Source organism: Cetorhinus maximus, chromosome 13 (assembly GCF_964194155.1).
Source record: "Cetorhinus maximus chromosome 13, sCetMax3.hap1.1, whole genome shotgun sequence".
In the NCBI taxonomy this organism is placed as follows: domain Eukaryota; kingdom Metazoa; phylum Chordata; class Chondrichthyes; order Lamniformes; family Cetorhinidae; genus Cetorhinus; species Cetorhinus maximus.
This window is the reverse complement of record NC_135891.1, coordinates 120,057,062-120,081,881: the sequence shown is the minus strand read 5'-3', so window position 1 is coordinate 120,081,881 and position 24,820 is coordinate 120,057,062. Positions and strand designations below refer to the sequence as shown.

Genomic DNA, 24,820 nt, shown 5'->3' with positions numbered 1-24,820 from the left:
TGGGCCCTACTCTTTCCCTAGTTATCCTCTTACTCTTAATGTACTTGTAAAATAACTTTGGCAGGTAAAATAAAGGAAAATCCAATGTTTTTTCATTCCCCCTTTTTGCTCTCCTAATTTCTTTTTTAAGTTCCCCCCCCTACACATTTTATACTCCTCTGGGGCTTCCATTGTTTTAAGCCCTCGGTATCTGCCAAAAGCCTCCCTTTTTCTCTTTATCCAATCCTGTATATCCCTCGACATCCAGGGTTCCCTGGGTTTGTTGGTCCCACCCTTTGTCTTTACTGGAATATGTTGGCCCTGTACTCTCCCTATTTCCTCCTTGAATGAGTCCCACTGCTCTGATGCAGATTTACCTAAAAGCAGCTGTTCCCAGTCCACTCTGGCCAAATCATATCTGACCTTATTAAAATCAGCCTTCCTCCAATTCAGAACTCTGATTTCTGGCCCATCCTTGTCCTTTTCCATAACAACTTTGAATCTAAATGAGTTATGATCACTATCTGCAAAATGCTCCCCCACTGATACCTCTACCACTTGCCTGGCTTCATTCCCCAAAATTAAGTCCAGGACTGCCCCCTCTGTTGTAGGATCTTCTACATACTGGCTTAAAAAGCTCTCCTGGATGCATTTTAAGAATTCCGCTTCCTCTAAACCTATCACACTATGACTAACCCAGTTAATATTGGGGAAGTTGAAATCCCCTACTATTACTACCCTATTATTTTTACACTTCTTTATACAGATTGGATGATTCAAATTCACAAAGGTACCCTGGAGGATGAGTTCATAGAGAGAATTTAAGGCAATTTCTTAGAACGATATGTTCTAGAACCAACCAGGGAGCAGGCTATTTTAGAACTGGTCATGTGTAATGAGGCAGCGTTAATTAATTACCTCATAGTAAAGGATCCTCTTGGTAAGAGTGATCATAACATGATAGAATTTCACATTCAGTTTGAGAGCGAGAAATGTGTGTCTGAATCTAGAGTCTTAAATAAAGGCAATCACAAGTGTATGAAGGCAGAGTTGGCTAAAGTGGAATGGGAAAATAGGATAAAAGGTAAGGCAGCAGAGGAACAGTAACAGACGATTAAGCAGATATGTCACAATTCTCAACAAAGATATATTCCATTGAGAAAGAAAGACTCTATGAGAAGGATGCACCATCCATGGCTAACTAAGGAAGTTTAGGATGGAATCAAATTGAAAGAAAAGACGTACAATGCTGCAAAGATTAGTGATAGACCAGAATATTGGGAAAATTTTAGAAACCAGCAAAGAATATATAAAAGAGGGAGAAATTGGAGTTAGGAGAAAACTGGCAAGAAATATTAAGATAGTAAAAACTTCTACAAGTATTTAAAAAGGAAAAGAGTAGCTAAAGTGAGACTGGAGAATTAATAATAGGAAACAAGGAAATGGCAGAGACTTTGGCCAAGTATTTTGTATCTGTTTTCACATTTGAAGCATCCCAAGATTAGAAGAAATCAAAATGCAAAAGGAAGGGGGAAATTAAAACTACCACGATCACTAGAGGAAAAAATACTAGGAAAACTAATGGGACTAAAGACTGACCAAGCCCCCTGGACCTGATGGCCTTCATCCTAGGGTCTTAAAAGAAGTGGCTGCAGAGATAATGGCTGCATTGGTCGTAATCTTCAAAAATTCCCTAATTTTGAAAAGGCCCCAACAGATTGGAAAACCGCAAATGTAGCCCCTCTATTAATGAAAGGAGGGAGATGGAAGGCAGGGAACTACAGGCCAGTTAGCCTAACATCGGCAAAATGCTAGAACCTATTATTAGGAAGTAGTTGCAGGACATTTAGGAAATCATAATACAATCAGGCAGAGTCAACATGGTTTTGTGAAAGGGAAATTGTGTTTGACAAATTTATTAATAATTCTTTGAGGATGTAGCAAATGGAGTGGAAAAAAGAGAACCAGTAGATATAGTGTATTTGGATTTCCAAAAGGCATTTGATAAAGTGCCATTGCATAGGATAAAAGCTCAGTGTTTGGGTGATATATTAGCATGGTTAGATGATTGGTTAACCAACAGGAAACAGATTAGGGATAAATGGATCATTTTTAGGTTGGTAAACTGTAACTATTGGAGCGCCACAGGGATCAGTGCTGGAGCCTTAACTATTTACAGTCTATGTTAATGACTTGGATGAAGAGGCTAACTATTGTAGCCAAATTCACAGATGATACAAAGATCGGTAGGAAAGCAAGTTGTGAGGAGGATACAGGGTCTACATAGGGATATAGGTAGATAAAGTGAGTGGGCAAAATTTGGCAGATGGAGTATAAATGTGGGAAAATGTGAGGTTGTCCGCTTTGGCAGCACAAATAAAAAAGCAGAATATTATTTAAGCAGAGAGAAATTGCAGAATTCTGCGATACAGAGGGATCTGGGTACATGAATCCCAAAAGGTTAGTGTGCAGATGGAGCAAGTAATTAGGAAGGCAAATGGAATGTTGCCCTTTATTGTAAGGAGGATGGAATATAAAAGTAGGGAAGTCTTGCTGCAACTGTACAGGGCGTAGGTGAGACTGTCCCTAGAATATTATGTACAGTTTTGGTCTCCTTCCTAAGGTGGGATATGTTTGCATTAGACGCAGTTCAGAGAAGGTTCCTGGGTTGAGGGGGCTCTCTTACGAGGAAGGGTTGAGAAGGTTGGGCCTGTGCTCATTGGAGTTTGGGAGAATGAGAGGTGATCTTACTGAAACATATAAGATTCTGAGGGGGCTTGACAGGGTGGATGCTAAGATGATGTTTCTCCTTGTGGGGGAACCTAGAACTGTGGGTAAATTTGAAAATAAGGGGTCATCCATTTAAGGCTGAGATGAGGAGGAATTTCTTCTGTCAAGGGATGTTGGTGTTTTGGTTTCTCTTCCACAGAGAGCAGTAGAGGCTCAGTCATTGAGTATATTTAAGACTGAGTTAGACAGATTTTTGATCAACAACTGGGGTAAGGGTTTGTGGGTCAGGCAGGAAAGTGGAGTTAAGACCACAGTCAAATCAACCATGATCTTATTGAATGGTGGAGCAGGCTCGATGGACCAAATAGCCTACTCCTATTTCTTATGATCTTATTAACAGAGGAGGCCATTCAGCTCATTTGAGCCTGTTGTACATGAACCAGAGGAGGTCACTCAGCTGCTTGAGCCTGTATCTCTCACAGAGGGGTCTAATGCTGAGCAATGGTATTTTTTGAACCTGAAGTTTTTCTCACTGGGGATTTATCACTTTGTAATTTCAGTTATGATTGGTTGACAATCCTGACTCATTGAGTTGGGCTTTGGTGTTGCAGCCTCTGTCCGGGTCAGAATTCTAGCTGAACAGAGGATAAGAGTGGCTGATGCCCTGGAGGCTGTGGAGAATCTGGGTCAGCAGACTGGGAGGGGGCAGAGTGTTCTGCAGGGTAGGCTCCCCCCCTTGCTATGGGAGTGATTGAAGAATTTGCTCTGTTGACATTTCTGTGCCTGATTTTCTGTTGTTGTAACAGTGATCTGATTGGGACTGAGTTTGGTGCCTTCTCTCTCTTTCTCTCTCTCTCTGTCTCGCTCTTGGTTTCCAGCTTTGGCCTCTTGAAGTTGGGTTCTCTGCTCCATACGATGGGGTGCTGGTAGGTACTGGGCTCATTTGGTTGACCCTTTCTCCGCATGTTCCGTTTCCATTCCTTGGTTATCGCATGCAACCGACCCCTTCCGCACTGACCTCCATCACTAGCAGTCACCAGTTTACATTGCATGTGATATTGTGTGTTGCATGCGAACTCTCAAGGAGTAATCCTGCATCCTGACCCCTGTCCTCTCGCAACGCTCACTTTATTGTACGCTTCCCGATTTGATTCTTCACTCCATGCTCCCCTCCCTGTCTGCTGTTCCCATTGACCTGGCAAGACTCTGCCCCTATGGAGTGGCAGCAAGCGGATTAAGGAAGCATTATTAATCGCTGCAAATGTGTGCTGCTCTCAGCCACCAACATTTGATGGTGGGAGATGGGCAGATTGACCACTTGGTGTGCAGCAAATCTCAGTGAGTACACATCATGACTAGATGTGTGACTAAAGACCAGTCTCTCCTGAGCCTCCACCTAACTCACCCCTCCCTATGCCATCCCCAAATCCACCCTCTCAATCCCATCTTCACCCTCACCCAACCCAGCTGGGAACTGCGCACCACCATGGGGGTGGGGGGGGGAACAGACCCAAGCCATGGCCTGTGGGTGGGATCATATATATTGGAAGCTTTAATAATCAGTACTTCAATTCAACACTCCCCCCCCAGTCCACTCCTGAAGCCTCCTCCTGGGGCCACAGGCACACCCTTCTCCTGTCCACCAACTCCCAACCACACAGCTGGTTGTGACCACGTCCACATGCACGTAGGTATCACTAGGTCAGGATCAAGAACAGGATCCAGGACTGATTTGTATCCCTCACCCCCAATCATCCCGAGGCGTCGGGTATCGATGACCAGCCTGACCGTGATCTGGAAACTCAGCACCGACCCGATGGAATCAGGGACCACAAGGAGCTCAATGACATTGACCATCTTCCCCATCTCTCTTTAGAGCAAAAGCCCTCGGAGTCCAAAACCCGTTGAGGAGATTCCCCCAAAGTTGGGAAGCCTGGATGAGGAGGAGCCTTCAGATACTGACATGGAACACGAAGAGGAAATCCTGATCGAGCGAATCGAGTCGATAAAGGAGGAGAGGTGAGTTGAGAGGTGTCCCACACACTGACTCTCACTGGGGTACGGGTCCCCCACACACTGACTCTCACTGGGGTACGGGTCCCACACACACTGACTCTCACTGGGGTACGGGTCCCACACACACTGACTCTCACTGGGGTACGGGTTCCACACACACTGACTCTCACTGGGGTACGGGTCCCACACACACTGACTCTCACTGGGGTACGGGTTCCACACACAGACTCTCACTGGGGTATGGGCCCCACATACACTGACTCTCACTGGGGTACGGGTTCCACACACAGACTCTCACTGGGGTATGGGCCCCACATACACTGACTCTCACTGGGGTACGGGTGCTCCAATAACAATCTCTTTGCTCTCTCTCACAGGGACCAGCTGACGCTTGAACTCCCGGAGTTGGAACAGAGGGGTTCTGATGAGGAAAACATGGACTCTGAGGCCTCCCTCAGTATGGAGAGTCTCCTCGACGATCGACCAGGGCAAGGGGAGGCCGGAGGTCAGTAAAAAGTAGGTTGCAACCTTGTGTACTTATGAATTTCTGAGATTCTCTCACCTTTAGTGGGTGTGGAGTAGTTCAGTATAATTGTATATTAGACCGCGCGTCCCCATGTCTGCGTACAGGCTCTGGTGAGTCGGGTGTCCAACTGATTGGTGTCAGTAAGTAAACTCTTTCTCTTTGTCTCCTTCCAGATCCGGCTGTGTTCCAGTTCACAGGAAGACTCCGATCTCTGCCTCAGTCCGTGTCCACGCACCAGCCTCCGTCTGCCATCGCTGAGCGCGGGATTCCCCCGAATCAACCTGTGTCTCTGCCAGCTCGCCCTCCTGCTGTACAACGGCGCTCATTTTCCATGCTTGCGAGCATCAAGCTGCCTCGGCGCAATGCTGCATTGCCCACACGAAACATCAAACTGCCCCCTGGCATGGTCAGCACTTTGGGCCGTACCCCTGCGGATCCTGGCACTTCAGACGGGCAGCATCAGTCGCAGGTGATCTTGGTCCGGCGGCGTGAGCTACCCTCACGGCGATCTGACAACATCCATTCCATGTACGTTGTGGGACGTGAACTCCAGGCCTCTGCTCAGGCTGATGATGCCAAACCCACTCCAGCAAAGGTCCAGCGCAGGTTTTCTGACCCGCTGTCAGACCTTCCTTATGGTGCTGATGCCTCCGACCTGTAACATTCCCGCTGACTCTGGGAGTAGGCACTGGACCTTGCCAGGTTATAGGCACACCTCCCTCTTGTCATAGCCCTCCTGACCTGCTGCCCAGTGCCTGGGTCAAGAGTTGAGAGTGAGCGATTGCCCAGACCACAATTGAGTGTTTGAGTGAGAATGAATGATTGCCGGGCTGTGTGTGTAAATGAATGACCAAATGAGAGAGAGTGACCGCCTGGGCTGAGAGTTACCTTCTCTGCCACTTCACTCTGAATGTTCTGTGTAATGTATTTTACAGTTAAGCCCTCAGCTAAATGAGGGAGTATCAGGTCAGTTAAGACTGTGGGGACTGTGTGTGTTGAGAAGGTTGATCTCCTGTCTCTCTCCTTGCTAGTGTGTAACCATATCTCTAGTGATGAGATACATTTTTTATATATAAATAAATGCAATTGTTTGTGTTGGTCATGTGTGTTGGACTACGTACAAAACCTTGCAGCCTTGAACTGTTCCAACCCATTAACCATCTTACACTTTTCAATGAGAGGCTTGACTTTTTTATTCAAATATAATTTTTCACCTTTAACAGTGCAGTACTCAACACCAACTTTAACAAAACTCTATCTGGAAGATAGGCAGTCAATTATTCATAAGTAATTTTAAGATAGTTTATTAAGAAGCAACAGTTTAGATACAATGCATAAATTAATTGGAAAGAAAAAGTATATGACCTGTGACAGTTGACAGCAGTTTACCAATCTCAGAGGATGAATGGACGGTTGACAGTGTGTTGATCTCAGTAGCTTGTGATAACAGCGTCCTGCTCTCTAGTTCAAGTGTTAGGGCAGCCTGACGAGTGCTGCCACCTCACCAGCACTGGCCCCCTGGGCACTTGTTAACAAACCCTTTGTCTGGGGCTGGTAGCTTACCCAGTGTCAATCCTCTATTCAAACCCTTCTGACCAATGGTTACAGGACAGGTACCCAAAATGCCAGGGTGGTTACCTTACCTTCCCTCCTCCTCCTCCTCTCCCCCCTCTCCTCCCCCTGTTCATCACCCTTCTCAAGGTCAGCTTTTTAGTTTACATCATGCTGAGGATCATTTCCTGCCCCCTTCTTAAGCACCTGCATAGATAAAGGAGTACTCAAGGTACCAGCCTACCAACTTAATGTCAACATGGCTGACTGAACCAAGTGACCCCGACGTTTCCAGGGACTGTTAAAATCGTTACCTGTTTGGAACTTGCCTTTCCAGTAAAAGAATCAATGCTGTTTAGTTAGTCTCTAAAGAGTTCTATACTGTGCAGAAAATACCAGTTTATTAAAGACCCCAATTTCTGTCTCTGCTCTATGACTGCAAAGGTGTGTTATGTCAAAATTAATCAAAATGTTATTTTAACTTCTGAATATTGATCAAAAATTACAAACCATTTTATCTGCTGCATTCACTTGCTTCTTAAATTAGTGTTGAGCCTGAGTTGATCATGGTGAGGTTTTTTCATTCAGAATTCAAGGAGATACAGTCTGCTGCTTGTACTATTTCCAAAGCAAAGGCCAGCAATATGCGGGTTCATTGTTCATCAAGAACATGCTATTTACTTCACACAAGACCAAGGTTGGTTTACAGCGTGTGTGAGTTTACCTACCGGAGATGACTTTTCTGTTTATTTAGTGCAAGTAGTGAAGTAGCCAAAATTTTAACACGAATGGGGGAATTAATTTCTGGGGCAATCCAGACTTCATTAAGAATTATCCAACCACTGAGACAAAGCCTGGGCCTATCACAGAGTCCCATACCATCAACATGACAACCACCATCTTGGGTTAAGCAGACTCCAACCACTTGCTATCGTTGCAAGCAGCAGTGCCACTGTGGCACAGACTTGTGATCTTGGACATACCACTGCGCAAGGTCTGGACAAGAAACCAGAAATGGGAAAGGAATCATCTCAGGCCACTCTCACATGGCTCTAGCAACATTTCAACATATGAAATTTGTGGGTGGAGGCAGAGGGAAGGAGAAAGTGGAAAGAAAGAAAATTATGACTATGATTAACAATAAACATCACAGCAGCTGCAAATTTTATTCAGCAATTGCCAATGAGCATCAGAAACCTGAGGCAATCATCAATGAGTTCCCATTTATATATTCTTAGAATGATTACAGCACAGGGGGGGGCCATTTGGCCCATTATGTTCATGCCAACTTTCTGTAACAGCCACTCATCTAGTCCCATTCCCATCCCCTTTCCACATAAACCTGCAAATTTTCTCTTCAGGTGCTTATCCAATTGCCTTTGAAATCCATGATTGAATTTGTCTCCACCACACACTCAGGCTGTGCGTTCCAGATCCTAACCACTCACCGCAAAGAAAAAAATCCTCATGTGCATTAGTTTTTTATTTTGCCAATCACCTTAAATTAGTGTCCTCTGGTTCTCAACCCTTCTGCCAACAAGAACAGTTTCTGCCTAACTACTCTGTCAGGGCACCCTCATGATTTTGAATCATCGAATCTCATCTCAACCTTCTCTTTAAGGAAAACAACCAAAGCTTCTCCAATCTACCTAAATAGCTGAAATCCCTCATCCTCAGAACCATTCTGGTACAACTTTTCTGCACTGTCCCTAAAGCTTTCACGTCCTTCCCATAGTGCAGCGTCCAGAATTGGACACAATAATCCAGTTAAGGCAAACCAGTGTTTCATAAAGGTTCATTAGTCTGTGGGGAAGAGGGAATTCGCAGCAGGCACTGACTTGACAAGTTAACAGTCACAGGCTGATCATTTATAGAAACACAATGAGCTGAAGCACAACTGTTATTCAAAGGAGCCCACAGACCAATTACAGGAAGGCACTTCTCTGCTTTGGTGACAATTGAACAAAGCTCGAGTTTTACTGTGCTGACAGGTTAATGTTCACACATGGATGAGCCAGTACACAGAATGGCCAAAACTCTCTCAAACTGTGCTTAGGTGACAGACCCCTTAATTTGAGATTAGGTCACTGCCCTCCCTGTCCCTCCACACAGGGAAGCCCTTTTTTGATCAGGAGACAAGAGACCTCACATCTGCCCAGGTTGAATTTGTGCACCAGCTAACCATTCAGGGTAATCAGAAGATGGGGCAAGACAGGCTGCTTTTAACAGCTGATAGAGGTCTGCTGCATGTTGCCTCAGACCCCTACCAGTACATACAACACAAGACAATCACAGCAACAAAAAAAAACCAGAAAACATTAGAAAAATGTGCAACTGGATTAGCCTTTGAAACAGCTTCCCAAAGATTCAGGTGGGAGCAGCACTGCGCAGTGTGGTACTGACTGATGTAGACCAGAACAGTGTCGGATTTGATCTGCCTACTGAGTTTAGTTGCTCTCACTCAGGCTAGCCGCCTCAATGTGTAGAAATTTCTATCACTGTGACACAGACACAGAATTCAATAGAAACAATTTATTATAATTGTATAAACATTTTAGATAAATTTCACTTCACAGGAAGCTTCATGCCCTCCTCAAGAAATAAATTAATGTCAAATCAAAACATAGCATTATATCAACTCATCATCAGCCAATACTCATGCTCCAAATTACTAATTTTTAATGGAATGGATTGGTTCAATTCTTTTAAATTTATTTACAATACCTGAAGCAATACGAGGCTCAGAATGTTCTGGATTGGGGAACAGAACATATTCAAAAAACTTAGCAATATCATGGCCTGCTCCTTTAAGAGTTTTCGTTTGGCCGCTCGCCCAGTGTTAGGTTCTTGCAGCAATGATGACTGACACAGCCATACCTCCAATTGCTACCACTGTTGCTCCAAACAGCCACTTCCATGGAATCTTCTGGAAAAGCAAGAATGAGACAGCAGGTCACTCACACCAACACCATGAAACAGTAATGCCCCTTTCTGGTGGTCAGTATATTGTCTTTTCTAATTTCAAGCCTGAGAGAGGGAGACCAAGTGACTGAAGTCAAAAGGTTAATTCATGGCCTTTTGGCAGCAATCAGCTCCTGACCAAGATGGATTCATTGCCAGACCAGAATCAGACAGGGTATAAACTGTGTGCAACACTAGTAAAAACTACAATTATTCGCTATGGGAAACAAATTTAGAATATTGTTTCTGCTCCTCAAAATTAGGAATGTCAGTGCTGGATGCCTGCATCAGTTTGACACAGAGTAAAGCTCCCTTTATACTGTCCCCATCAAACCCTCCCAGGACAGGTACAGCACGGGGTTAGATACAGAGTAAAGCTCCCTCTCCATCTCAGTTAGCATTCTATTGTACAAAGATAGTTATACGGGGACACAACCTGCACCCTGCCTGATGGGGCAATATGAACTGATGTTTCTAATTCACATACCCATGGTGATGGAGATGGTGAGGAGCGAGGGGACACAGCCATGTTTCCGAGCATCTTCCGATACATGGCCTGCTCCATGCTCCGCTGCTCCGACTGTTTCTTCAACAACTGGGAGAGTTCGGCCTGAATTGTCTGCAAATCAGGAGCAACAGCAACTGTTAAAAAGCCCAAAAAAATCCAAACAAAACACTCGGTCTACTGCAGTCAGAGTGTATTCAGAAAGGGAAGATCCTGTCTGGCCAAATCCTAGATTTCAATCAGGAACTGGTGGATCTCCAATATGCAGATTTCCAAAAGACATTTGATAATGTTCCATGCAAAAGGCTTTTTGTTTAATTCAAAAATGTGTTGCTGCAGAGTAAGCAAATGACTAATAAACTGATGAAGGGTTATAAAAGAGTATAGGTTATTAGAATGGGGACATACTGACTGTGGGAATCCCCAGGGATTAGCAATGGGATCATGGCAGTTTCTACTTATATTATGATCTGGATTCAGGAACTTGCTCCAACCAGGAGGGATCAGAAGAGCCAGTGCAGTAATTACACAATACAAGAACAACTTGCATTTATGTAGCACCTTTCACATAGTAAAACATCCTAAGGTGTTTCACAGGAGTGTTATCAGGCAAAAACCGACATATTGGGACAGTTGACTAAAGGTTTGGTCAAAGAGCATCTTAAAAGGGGAAAGAAAAGAGGAAGGGAATTCCAGAGCTTTGTTTTCAAGTAGTTGAAGCCACTGCCACCAATGGTGGAGTGTAGACAATCAGGAATGTTCTAGAAGCCGGAATTGGAGGAGCGCAGATATCTCAGAGAGGCTGAAGGAAGTTGGGGAGATAGGGAGGGGACGAGGTCTTGAAGGGATTTAATAACAAGTATGGGGATTTTAAAGTCGAGGTATTGCTTAACCGAGAGTTTGTATAGGTCAGCGAACACAGGGGATGATGGGTGAATAAAAAGTTAGGTCATGGTGCCAGAGTTTTGGAAACCTAGAGATTACAGAGAGTAGAATGTGGGAAACTATCCAGGAGTGCGTTAGAATAAAAACAAAAAGCTACTGCGGATGCTGGAAATCCAAAACAAAAACAGAATTACCTGGAAAAACTCAGCAGGTCTGGCAGCATCGGTGGAGAAGAAAAGAGTTGACGTTTCGAGTCCAACATGACCCTTCAACAGAACTGAAGTATAGTTCGGAGAGGGGTGAAATATAAGCTGGTTTAAGGTGGGGGGCGGGGGGAGAGAAGTTGAGGGTGGGGTGGTTGTGGGGACAAGCAAGCAGTGATGGGAGCAGATAATCAAAAGATGTCACAGACAAAAGGATCAAAGAGGTGTTGAAGGTGGTGATATTATCTAAGAAAAGTGCTAATTAAGAATGGATGGCAGGACGTTAGAACGTCTTATGACGTTAGAATAGTTGAGTCTAGAGGCAACAAAGGCATAGAAGAGGGTTTCAGCTGCAGATGAGGCAGAGGAGGAGTCAGGCAATGTTATAGGGGTGAGACTAGGCAGTCTTAGTGATGGCATAGATACGTGGTCAAAAGCTCATTTCAGAGTCAAACATGACACCAAGGTTACAGATCGCCTAGTTCAGCCTCAGACAGTTGCAAAGGAGAGGGATGGAGTTGGCGATCAGAGAATGGAGTTTTAGTTGTGGACCAAAGGCAATGACTTTGGTCTTTCCAATATTTAATTGGAGGAAATTTCTCCTTATCCAGTATTGAATGTGATAAGCAGTCTGATCTGATCATTGAGAGAGACTAGAGGGGTCATTAGAGGTGGTGGTGAGGTACAGCTGAATGTTGTCAGTGTACATGTGAAAACTGCATAGTATTTTTGGATGATGTGGCCAAGATCATGTGCGTGAGCAGAAGAGTGCCAATGTGGCTCAATGTTGCTGTGTCTCCTATATTATGACAGGGAGTAAACTTCAAAAATACTTGATTGGCTAGAATGTGCTTCATGATGTCCTGAAGTCATAAAAGACATTTTAGAAAAACAAGTCCTTTCCTTCTTAATACAGATAACTGTTAGGTGCTACATATTGAACGACAGAATAGACAACGAATCAACCATCGGAGGTGCTGAGATACCCAAGGTGGCTGAAAAATACCCAGAAAAATTAATATATAAACAGCCATTTATTTACTACACATGGATAGATGCAGTCCAATATACATCCCACATACACACACACAGAGATACAGGCCAATACACATTACACACACACACAGAAACAGGTCCAACACACACTGGAAGTGCTGGGAACAAGACGATTCCTCACACATGAATGAACCTTTGCCCTGTCTGCCTCAAAGCCCAGGCTCCCGCTCAGCAACATACAACAGCAATCACAGCTGCCAATGCTCCATCTGAAAGTCTCCACTCACCTTGTTTGACGGTTCCAGTTTTGCAGCTTTCCTCAGGACAGGTATGGCCTCCATGTATTCACCCTGAAGGGCCAGGACCTGGGAACAGAAAACAAACTGGTGAGAGGGTCAGGGGTACAGTCTCCCCTCATCCTGCCAATTAAACCGGCAGTTTTGGGTAGGCAAGTGACCAGTCCACACATGTAAACCCCAACAGCAAGTGTGGACCTCAAGAGAAAGACTGTGATGCCTTTCCTGGAAGAATGGCCTCCCAGCACTTAAGTATCCAGGTCCACATGGAATCAGATTCACTGACACACAGCAACTTTGCAACATAGAGGGAGAGAAATGGAAAAATATAGACTTTGGCTCCCATCATGCGAGACAAAGACCTCACTCAAAGCAGTGGCAACAAAACATGGTTTGAATTCAGGTTACAGGATCTGAAACAGTGACAACATCCAGCTCACTCTGGGTTTTACGTCTACAGTAGTGTAACTACTTATTGGGCTGTTCAGCTTCAATGGCATGATGCGACAAGTCTAGGTGATGGCCATGCAGGGTTAAAAAAAGTGGATAATTTAACCAACACACGCAGGTAATTTGATACCCATTTAAAAGTCAGATTCTGTCCTTATTTTTATATTTCAATATAAACTCCTGTGTTCACTACTATAGTGGAAACTTACGTAGACTTGTCACACTAATTACACCCTCCCATCAGTAGAGGCACAGCAATGTGGCACAGTTACATAATATTACAGTAAGGCAGTTCCCAATGTAAATGTAAACATGCTCATTGAAAATGCAAAAAGTTGACACCATTTTTTTTATTCTTTCATGGGATGTGGGCTTCGCTGGCTGGGCCAGCATTTATTGCCCATCCCCAACTGCCCCTTGAGACGGTGGTGGTGAGCTGCCTTCTTGAACCGCTGCAGTCCATGCGGTGTAGGTACAGCCACAGTGCTGTTCGGGAGTTCCAGGATTTTGATTCTGCAAGAGTGAAGGAATGGCCATTATCATCAGGATGGAGAACTTGCAGGTGCTGGTGCTCTCATGCATCTGCTGCCCTTGTCCTTCTAGGCGGTAGAGATTACAGGTTTGAAAGGTGCTGTCGAAAGAGCCTTGGTGAGTTGCTGCAGTGCATCTTGTAGATGGTACACACTGCTGCTACTGTGCATCAGTGGTAGGGGAAGAGGATGTTTAAAGCGGGTGAATGGGGTGTCAATCAAGTGGGCTGCTTTGTCCTGGATGGTGTCGAGCTTGCTGAGTGCTGTTGGAGCTGCATACATCCAGGAAAAGAGAGAGTATTCCATCACACTCCTGAATTGTGCCTTGTAGATGGTGGACCGGCTGTGGGGAGTCAGGAGGTTAGTTACTCTCGGCAGAATTTGCAGCCTCTGACCTGCTCTCGTAGTCACAGTATTTATATGGCTGGTCCAGTTCAGTTTCTGGTTAATGGTAACCCCCAGGATGTTGATCCGGGGTGGGGAGGGGGGGGGTCAGTGATAGGAATGCCATTGAGTGTCAAGGAGAGATGGTTATATTCTCTCTTGTTGGAGACAGCCATTGCCTGGTACTTGTGCAGCGCGAATGTTACTTGCCACTTGTCAACCCAAGACTGGACATTGTCCAGGTCTTGCTGCATTTGGACATGGACTGCTTCAGTATCTGAGGAGTTGCGAATAGTGCTGAACATTGTTGGCTGCTGATTGCACATCCCCACTTCTGACCTTATGATGGAAGGAAGGTCATTGATGAAGCAGCTGAAGATGGTTGGGCCGAGGACACTACCCTGAGGAACTCCTGCAGTGATGTCCTGAGACTGAGTTGTTTGGCCTCCAACAACTACAACCATCTTCCTTTGTGCTAGGTATGACTCCAACCAGTGGCGAGCTTTCCCCATGATTCCCATTGACTCCAGTTTTGCTAGGGCTCCTTGATGCCACACTCAGTCAAATGTTGCCTTGATGTCAAGGGCAGTCACTCTCACCTCACCTCTGGGGTTCAGTGGACTGATGGAGCAGTAATTGGCTAATTGGATTTTCCCACTTTTTGGAATTGTCCATAGCCGGGCAATTTTCCACATTGCCGGGTAGATGCCAGTGTTGTAGCTGTACCGGAACAGCTTAGATAAGGGTGCAGGTAGCTCTAGAGCACATGTCTTCAGTACTATTGCCAGAATATCATCAGGGCCCATAGCCTTTGCAGTATCCAGTGCCTTCAGCTGTTTCTTAATATCACCTGGGGTGAATTGAATTGGCTGAAGACTGGCATCTGTGATGTTGAGGACCTCCGGGGGAGGCCGAGATGGATCATCCACTCGGCACTTCTGGCCGAAGACGGTTGCAAATGCTTCAGCCTCATCTTTTGTGCTGGGCTCCCCCATCATTGAAGATGGGGGTTTTTTGTGAAACCTCCTCCTCTTGTTAGTTGTTTAATTGTCCACCACCATTCACTACTGGATTTGGAGGACTGCAGAGCTTAAATCTGATTGAAAGTTGTGGGATCACTTAGCTCTGCCTTTCGCATGCTGCTTCCGCTGCTTGGCATGCAAGTAGTCCTGTGTTGTATCTTCACTGGCACCTCATTTTTAGGTATGCCTGGTTCTATTCCTGGCATGCTCTCCTGCGCTCTATATTGAATCAGGATTGATCGCTAAGCTTGATGGTAATGGAAAGTCAGGCCTATGCCAGGCCATCAGGTTACAGATTGTAGTTGAATATAGATCTGCTGCTCGTGGCCCACAGTGTCTCATGCATGTCCAGTTTTGAGTGGTTAGATCTGTTCGAAATCTATCCTATTTAGCACGTTGGTAGTGCCAAACAACACGATGGAGGGTATCCTCAATGTGAAGGCGGGACTTCATCTCCACGACTGTGCAGTAGTCACTCTTACCAATACTGTCATGGACAGATGCACCTGCGGCAGGCAGGTTGGTGAGGATGAGATCAAGTAGATTTTTCCCTCTTGTTGGTTCCCTCACACCACCTGCTGCGGATCCAGTCTAGCAGATTTGACCTTCAGGACTCGGCCAGCCTGGTCTGCTGTGGTGCTACCAAGCCACTCTTGGTGATAGACATTGAAGTCGCCCACCCAGAGTACATTCTGCACCCTTGACACCCTCAGTGCTTCCTCCAAGTGATGTTCAACATGGAGGAGCACTGATTCATCAGCTGAGGGAGGGCGGTACGTGGTAATCAGCAGGAGGTTTCCTTGCCCATGTTTTACCTGGTGCCATGAGACTTCATGGAGTTCACAGTCAATGTCGAGGACTCCGAGGACAACTCCCTCCCAACTGTATACCACTGTGCCGCCAGCTCTGGTGGGTCTGTCCAGTTGGTGGTCAGGACATACCCAGGGATGGTGATGGTGGAGTTTGGGACATTGTCAGTAAGGTATGATTAAGTGAGATATGGGCTGACAAGTCCCCGGGTCCTGATGGGCTTCATCCTAGGGTCTTAAAAGAAGTGGCTAGTGAGATAATTGATGTGTAGATTTTAATTTTCCAAAATTCTCTAAATTCAGTTAAGGTTTCATGAGATTGGAGAATAGTGAATGTAATTCCTTTATTGAAAAAGGGAGGGAGACAGAAAACAGGAAACTACAGGCCAGTTAGCTTAACATTTGTCATAGGGAAACTGTTAGATGCTATTATTAAAGACATTACAGCAAGGCACTTAGAAAAATTCAAGGTAATCGGGCAGAGTCAACATAGTTTTGTGAAAGGGAAATCATTTTTAACAAATTTATTGAAGTCCTTTGAAGAAGTAACGTGCTGTGGATAAAGGGGAACCGGTGGATGTACTGTACTTAGATTTCCAGTAGGCATTGGATAAAGTGCCACATCAAAGGTTATTGTGGAAAATAAAAGCTCATGGTGTAGGGGGTAACATATTGGCATGGATAGAAGATTAGCTGGCTAACAGGAAACAGAGAATAGGCATAGGCATAAATGACTCTTTTTCTGGTGGCAAGATGTAATGAGTGCTGAGGCCTAAACTTTTCACAATTTATATAAATGACTTGGATGAAGGGACCAAAGGTATGGTGGCTAAATTTGCTGACGACACAAAGATAGGTAGGAAAGTAAGTAGTGAAGAGGACATAAAGAGGCTACAAAGGAACATAGATAGGTTATGTAGGTGGGCAAAGATGTAATAACACTGTGTGTTACTGGGTACAACACTGTATATATTCTATAATGAGACACCGTGCATTACTAAGTATAATGTGGGAAAATGTGAAATTGTCCATTTTGGCAGGAAGAATAAAAAAAGCATGTTATCTAAATGGTGAGAGATTGCAGAGCTCTGAGATGCAGAGGGATCTGGGTGTCTTAGTGCGTGAATTACAAAAGGTTAGTAGGCAGGTACAGCAAGTAATTAGGAAAGCTAATAGAATGTTATCATTTATTGTGAGGGGAATTGAATACAAAAGTAGGGAGTTTATGCTTCAGTTATACAGGGCACTGGTGAGACCACATACGGAGTACTGTGTCCAGTATTGGCCTCCTTATTTATGGAAGGATGTAAATGCACTGGAAGCAGTTCAGAGAGGCTTACTAGGACTGGAATGGGTGGGGTGTCTTATGAGGAAAGGTTGGACAGGCTAGGCTTGTATCCACTGGGGTTTAGAAAAGTAAGAGGCGACTTGATTGAAACATAAAAGATCCAGAGGTGTCGTGACAACATGGATTTGGAAAGGATGTTTTCTCTTGTGGAAGAATCTAGAACTAGGGGTCACGGTTCAAAAATAAGGGGTTACCCGTTTAAGACAAGGATGAGGAGAAATTCTCTCTCTCAGAGGGTCGTGAGCCTTTGGAACTCTCTTCCTCAAAAGCCGGTGTAAACAGCGTCTTTGAATATTTTTAAGGCAGATAGATTCTTGATAAGTAAGGGGGTGAAAAGTTATCGGGAGTACATGGGAATGTGGAGTTGAGGTTACAATCAGAACAGCCACAGGCGGAGCAGCCTCGAGAGCTAAGTGGCCTAATCCTGCTCCTAATTCGTATGTTTGCATGACAGGCTGATGTTTGACTAGTCTGTGAGACAGCTCCCCCAATTTTGGCACAAGCCCCCAGGTGTTAGTAAGGACAACTTTGCGAGGTTGACAGGGCCGAGTTTGCTGTTGTCGTTTCCGGTGATTAAATTGATGCCAGGTGATCAGTCCGATTTTATTCCTTTCTGATTTTGCTGTAGTGCACACACCATAAGTGTAAGATAGAGATATCGTTTAAAAAGGTTCATATTATTGGGATTAGGTTTCATTAGGACCTGGGCCTACCTTCCCTTTCCTGAAAAGTGCCTTGACGTTGTTCGGTTGGTGCTTGAGGGCAGCTTCTGAGGATTTAAGTGCTGCTTCGAAGTGTTCTAGCTTTAACTGGGCTGCTGCCAGATTATTCAAACATTTCACCTTTACCTCCATCAGCTCCTCTTCCTCCTCTTCCACAAAATCCACTGCAAAATTAACATCAAGTATCAGGGAAAGAGACAGGGGGAGAAAGAGAGAGAGACACACAGACAGAGAGCGAGCGAGGGGGAGAGAGAGAGAGAGCGAGGGGGAGGGAGAGAGAGAGAGAGCGCGAGGGGGAGGGAGAGAGAGAGAGCGAGGGGGAGGGAGGGAGGCAGCGAGGGGGAGGGAGAGAGGCAGCGAGGGGGAGGGGGAGGCAGCGAGGGGGAGGGGGAGGCAGCGAGGGGGAGGGGGAGGCAGCGAGGGGGAGGGGGAGGCAGCGAGGGGGAGGGGGAGGCAGCGAGGGGGAGGGGGAGGCAGCGAGGGGGAGGGGGAGGCAGCGAGGGGGAGGGGGAGGTAGCGAGGGGGAGGGGGAGGTAGCGAGGGGGAGGGGGAGGTAGCGAGGGGGAGGGGGAGGTAGCGAGGGGGAGGGGGAGGTAGCGAGGGGGAGGTAGCGAGGGGGAGGTAGCGAGGGGGAGGTAGCGAGGGGGAGGGGGAGGTAGCGAGGGGGAGGGGGAGGTAGCGAGGGGGAGGGGGAGGTAGCGAGGGGGAGGGGGAGGTAGCGAGGGGGAGGTAGCGAGGGGGAGGTAGCGAGGGGGAGGTAGCGAGGGGGAGGTAGCGAGGGGGAGGTAGCGAGGGGGAGGTAGCGAGGGGGAGGTAGCGAGGGGGAGGTAGCGAGGGGGAGGTAGCGAGGGGGAGGTAGCGAGGGGGAGGTAGCGAGGGGGAGGTAGCGAGGGGGAGGTAGCGAGGGGGAGGTAGCGAGGGGGAGGTAGCGAGGGGGAGGTAGCGAGGGGGAGGTAGCGAGGGGGAGGTAGCGAGGGGGAGGTAGCGAGGGGGAGGTAGCGAGGGGGAGGTAGCGAGGGGGAGGTAGCGAGGGGGAGGTAGCGAGGGGGAGGTAGCGAGGGGGAGGTAGCGAGGGGGAGGTAGCGAGGGGGAGGTAGCGAGGGGGAGGTAGCGAGGGGGAGGTAGCGAGGGGGAGGTAGCGAGGGGGAGGTAGCGAGGGGGAGGTAGCGAGGGGGAGGTAGCGAGGGGGAGGTAGCGAGGGGGAGGTAGCGAGGGGGAGGTAGCGAGGGGGAGGTAGCGAGGGGGAGGTAGCGAGGGGGAGGTAGCGAGGGGGAGGTAGCGAGGGGGAGGGGGGAGTGGCAGACAGGCGGGCAGCGAGACAGACAGGCGGGCAGCGAGACAGACAGGCGGGCAGCGAGACAGACAGGCGGGCAGCGAGACAGACAGGCGGGCAGCGAGACAGACAGGCGGGCAGCGAGACAGACAGGCGGGCAGCGAGACAGACAGGCGGGCAGCGAGACAGACAGGCGGGCAGCGAGACAGACAGGCGGGCAGCGAGACAGACAGGCGGGCAGCGAGACAGACAGGCGGGCAGCGAGACAGACAGGCGGGCAGCGAGACAGACAGGCGGGCAGCGAGACAGACAGGCGGGCACAATCGAGATCCATATATCCAGGTTTGCTGATGACACATAGATTGATGGTTTAATAACCAGTGTATATGTGGACATTAAATTACAAAGAGACATTGAAAGATTAAATGAGTGGGCAAAACTGTGCCAGGAAGATTTCAGTGCAAGTAAACATGAGATCATCGATTTGGCACCAAAATAGGGATTGATCCCAGTATTATTTAAATGGTGTAAAGTTATAAACAGTGGTAGCTCCCAGTGATTTAGGAACCTCTGTATACAGATTATTAAAATGTAACAGTCAGGTACTAAAAATAATCAAAAAAGCTAGTGGAACATCAGCTTTTAGAGCTAAAGAGTTAGTATATAAAGGAGGGGAAGTTCTGCAGTTTTACAAAGTTAGACCACAACTGGGGTAATTGTGTACAGTTCAGGACACTACATCTTAGAAAGGAAAGATTATCCTTGGAAGGACAGCCTCACAGATTCACCAGAATGTGAAGTTCCAAGGCATGGACTAAGTTTGAATTCTCTAGAATATAGAAGGTTAACAGGTGATTTGATTGAGGATTTTATGATTTTGAAAGGAATTGATTGACTGGGCAGAGAGAAGTGTTTTCCAGTGTGGGATAGTACAGGTAAAGGAGGCACAACCTTAAAATCAGAGTCAGAGGGGTAAAGTTAAGAAATACTTCTTCGCACAGAGGCATGTAGAAATATGGAACTCTCTCCCACAAAAAGTTAGCTCAATCATAATTTTAACTTTTAGATTGATAGATTTTTTTTACTAGACAAGAATATGAAGGGATATAGAGACAGAGTGGGCAAATGGAATTAAAACATGGATTAGCCACTACCTCACTGAATGGTTGAACAGACTGGAGGGGCTGAATGGCCTCCTCCTGTTCCTATGTTCCTCACAATGGCTACCATCTTTCAGCGCATGCCATTCAAACAATCCCTGATGCACTGAAGTGCTGAACTTACCTTTGGAGGTGGAGTTTACGATATTGAGGGCAATATCGTATGAGTTGATTGCAAAGACATATTCACTCCGCAAGAAGTAAACGTTCCCTCGCTCTCGTTTCTTATTGGCCATCAGCAATCTCTCCTTCCCTGATATCAGTTCAATGTCTGGGCTGTCACTCACTGAGAGAAGCTTAATCTCCAAGTGGACAGTGGCATTCGAGGGGACATTGGGTTGGGAGCTAGAAGGGGGTGAGAAACAGCATTAAACATAGTCACCCTTACACAACTCTCACTACACCATTCGATTCCATTTACAAGATGCCACTCAGTGTGTTTACCTAAAAAAACAGATGATCCCCTAGGAACAGAGAATAGATACAGGTTCTCGCTGGGATCCGGATACAATCCAGCTCGGAACAACAGGCTGAAACCCTGCTAACCATAACACTCCAAAATCCAGTGAGATTCAATCCAGCACCAAACGGACAAAACCCCAATGCAAATAGGCCATTAGTTCACAGAAATCTCACTGAGCGGTGACAGAGCAATTCAGCAATATAGAACAAGCTTTACTCCATCTAACCCTGCGCTGTACCTACTCTGGGAGTGTTTGATGGGGACAGTGTAGAGGGAGCTTTACTCTGTATCTAACCCCGTGCTGTACCTGCCCTGGAAGTGTTTGATGGGGACAGTGTAGAGGGAGCTTTACTCTGTATCTAACCCCGTGCTGTACCTGTCCTGGGAGTGTTTGATGGGGACAGTGTAGAGGGAGCTTTAATCTGTATCTAACCCCGTACTGTACCTGTCCTGGGAGTGTTTGATGGGGCCAGTGTAGAGGGAGCTTTAATCTGTATCTAACCCCGTACTGTACCTGTCCTGGGAGTGTTTGATGGGGACCGTGCAAAGGGAGCTTTAATCTGTATCTAACCCCGTACTGTACCTGTCCTGGGAGTGTTTGATGGGGACAGTGTAGAGGGAGCTTTAATCTGTATCTAACCCCGTACTGTACCTGTCCTGGGAGTGTTTGATGGGGACCGTGCAAAGGGAGCTTTACTCTGTATCTAACCCTGTGCTGTACCTGTCCTGGGAGTGTTTGATGGGGACTGTGCAAAGGGAGCTTTACTCTGTACCCCAATGAAAGTCAGTACTTTGTGTGGTGGGGGGATCAAAGTGGAGAAGCAGTTCATTGAAGATTTTGCAGTTAAGGTATGGGGTTTACTGCTTCTGATGGCTTAACATTCACAAGGAGTCCTCTGCACCCACCTGCCCAGACTGCCGTAGGCGTACTTTGCATCAGAGATAATAAGTGCTACTTCATCCTGGTCCATCAGCTGGACACAGAGATCTAATGCCTGTGGAGAGAGAGATAGAGAAAGAGGCCCTGAAACGATGCTCCCACACAACCTGCCTATGTAAAGACATCGAGGAACCATCAGCCTCGCCCACACCAACCTGGATAATGTCACCATCCCCCACAGTGAAACAAAGGGTGGGATCTTCCTCTACCTCCGTCCCATCTTCCAACGTCATTTTCAGTTGCACTATTACATTCTGGCCTTTCTGTGGCCTCGGTTCCTTATTCTGACCAGCTACCAGAACCTTCTTCTTCAGAAGCCCATTCCCTGCAGGAAAGACCATGGACATCAAGCTCCTGTTGCGCATGTACCGAGCATTGTGTAACAGCAAGATTAGGCTCAGCTGTGATGCCCTCCACAGTCAAATATCCTGTGAACACACAGTGTCTGGATTTACATACAAACAATGGGAAGCAGTGAGAGTTTTGCCTCTGGAGGAGGAATGAGAAAAAGATTAGAACTTGAGTTTCAGATTCTCAAAAGAAAAAAAAAGGGAGAAATGAAAACCAGACATTTAAGTAAGGGTCAGCTTGCTGCAGCCTTCACCATCACTCAGTCTATAAGTCAGTCTGTGAGAGAGAAAAAACTCACAAATTAATGGATGCACTCATTAAATCAGGGTTAACATCAAAGAGATTATTTTGTTGACCAGACAGAAAATCACCCTGGGTGATGGCACCCTCAGTCTAACATCTCAACTGAAAGATGGCACCTCCGACAGTGCCACATTCCCTCAGCACCGACCCTCCGACAGTGCCGCACTCCCTCAGTACTGACCCACTGACAGTGCCACACTCCCTCAGCACTGGCTCTCCGACAGTGCCGTGCTCCCTCAGCACTGGCTCTCCGACAGTGCCGTGCTCCCTCAGCACTGGCCCTCCAACAGGGTGTCACTCCCTCAGTACTGACCCTCCAACAGTGCCGTGCTCCCTCAGTACTGACCCTCTGACAGCGCGTCGCTCTCTCAGTACTGACGCTCTGACAGTTCATCGCTCTCTCAGTACTGACCCTCTGACAGTGCGTCGCTCTCTCAGTACTGACGCTCTGACAGTGCGTCGCTCTCTCAGTACTGACCCTCCAACAGTGCGGTACTCCCTCAGCACTGACTTTCTGCCAATGCAGCGCTCTCAGTACTGAAGAAATGTGTGATCTGTGGGAGGAATGTTACAGATTAGAGTGTGAGAGGCAGTTAGCCATACCCAGGACCTGTAGCCACTCGTCATCTGGTTCCTGTGAACTGTCCAGATTTCCTGTCCTGCTCATGGTCTCTCCATTGACCTCAATGACGCTGGGTTCCGAACTTTCCTCAGCTGTACTCTGGGCCTCCAGTTCCTTGGGGAGTCCTATGTCTTCCAGAGAGGGGAGCTCACTCGTGTCATCCTCATCTGTGTCGCCGTTAGTCATCTCAACGTCCTCTCTGCTGTCCAAGAGAGAGGCTTTCGTGTCGATAAGATTCTTCCCCGAGGTCAGGGCAACATTTTGCTTATTCTCCAGAATCTGTGACTTTGCATCCCCAGCTGCCCCCTGGTAACCCCAGACCACCTCCTCCATTTTGGTTCAGAAACTGCGATAGAGGATAAATAAATAAATGTAAGTACTGTAACCGGCTCAGAATTCATAATCAATCAGTTCCTGTTGCTCCCATGGACTGGGAAAATGATCCAGAGTTCACACCCCAAGTCGTTGTCCAGCTACCAAGTGGAACAGACAGTGGGGGACACACTGAGGAGAGGGTCAATGTAAGTGCTGATGCTCCCACGGTCGAATAGCATATCCGGCTCTCAATTGAAGATGTGGTGACTTGAGTGCTGGGTACTAATGTACACCAAGCAAACTTCATCACTCTCAGGAAAGGAGAAATAGTCAGAGAGAGTGTCCCTGGTTAGTTATTGCACAGCTGATCGACTACAGAAGGCACTACCTGGCCCTTTGTGAACAGCTGAGGCCACTTTGCAACATTGGGAGCCCCAAGTCTCCAATTATCCGGACACACATTATAAATCAAACAGATTCACTGCCCAAAATGGAACACTAACTGAGACAGACACAATCATTAAACCCAAAGCGGAATTCATCAGTTTTAATGCCCTCTCCCTCCATTTACTCTTTCCCACTCTCTCTCTCCCTCTCACCTTCTTCCTTATTTCCGTTCCTCACACACAGGCCCCGCCCTCCTGACATCTCAATGGCCAGAGCGACTAAGCTCCAGCTTCTGATTGGCTGCTCAACACGTCAATCACATCCACTTCCGTTTCCTCCGCGACGCCGCTCCAAAGTAGTTCATTTAAAGTGACACCCACCCAAATCCACCAGCACCCACCCAAATCCGCCAGCACCCACCCAAATCCGCCAGCACCCACCCAAATCCACCAACACCCACCCAAATCCACCAGCACCCACCCAAATCCACCAGCACCCACCCAAATGCGCCAGCACCCGGCCAAATCCGCCAGCACCCACCCAAATCCACCAGCATCCACCCAAATCCACCAGCACCCACCCAAATCCACCAGCATCCACCCAAATCCACCAGCACCCACCCAAATCCACCAGCACCCACCCAAATCCGCCAGCACCCACCCAAGTCCACCAGCACCCACCCAAATCCACCAGCACCCACCCAAATCCGCCAGCACCCACCCAAATCCGCCAGCACCCGGCCAAATCCATCAGTACCCACCCAAATCCACCAGCACCCACCCAAATCCACCAGCACCCACCCAAATCCGCCAGCACCCACCCAAGTCCACCAGCACCCACCCAAATCCGCCAGCACCCACCCAAATCCACCAGCACCCACCCAAATCCACCAGCACCCGGCCAAATCCACCAGCACCCGGTCAAATCCACCAGCACCCACCCAAATCCACCAGCACCCGGCCAAATCCACCAGCACCCACCCAAATCCATCAGTACCCACCCAAATCCACCAGCACCCACCCAAATCCACCAGCACCCACCCAAATCCACCAGCACCCACCCAAATCCACTAGCACCCACCCAAATCCACCAG

At 47.2% G+C, this 24,820-nt stretch overlaps 2 protein-coding genes across 17 annotated transcripts in view; one reads left to right on the top strand and one right to left on the bottom strand.

Moving 5' to 3' along the window:
* myo9bl (myosin IXb-like) overlaps nt 1-6,351 on the top strand; it is a 134,823-nt gene extending 128,472 nt beyond the window's left edge. For 11 of the 15 annotated variants that reach the window (XM_078556158.1, XM_078556164.1, XM_078556166.1 and 8 more), the window contains 4 exons: nt 3,588-3,635; nt 4,586-4,728; nt 5,103-5,230; nt 5,425-6,351. In XM_078556158.1, coding sequence (XP_078412284.1) covers nt 3,588-3,635; nt 4,586-4,728; nt 5,103-5,230; nt 5,425-5,912 — 807 coding nt within the window. In that variant the 3' untranslated portion in view covers nt 5,913-6,351. Of the gene's footprint in view, nt 1-3,587; nt 3,636-4,585; nt 4,729-5,102; nt 5,242-5,424 lie in introns of all 15 variants that reach the window. The other 4 variants (XM_078556170.1, XM_078556168.1, XM_078556161.1 and 1 more) reach the window with 3 other exon arrangements.
* Nucleotides 6,352-7,949: 1,598 nt separating this feature from the next.
* fkbp8 (FKBP prolyl isomerase 8) lies at nt 7,950-24,007 on the bottom strand. Of its 2 annotated transcripts, none has more exons than XM_078556203.1 (9): nt 23,940-24,007; nt 23,007-23,371; nt 21,905-22,074; nt 21,716-21,804; nt 20,471-20,691; nt 17,905-18,077; nt 12,640-12,717; nt 10,251-10,382; nt 7,950-9,728 (listed from the first exon to the last, which is right to left on the bottom strand). In XM_078556203.1, the coding sequence occupies exons 2-9, from the start codon at nt 23,356-23,358 to the stop codon at nt 9,642-9,644; spliced, it is 1,302 nt and encodes a 433-aa protein (XP_078412329.1). In that variant the 5' UTR covers nt 23,359-23,371; nt 23,940-24,007; the 3' UTR covers nt 7,950-9,641. The 2 variants fall into 2 exon arrangements, with proteins under 2 accessions (XP_078412329.1, XP_078412330.1); XM_078556204.1 differs by lacking the exon at nt 23,940-24,007 and adding an exon at nt 23,729-23,922.
* Between the last annotated feature and the right edge of the window lie 813 nt (nt 24,008-24,820).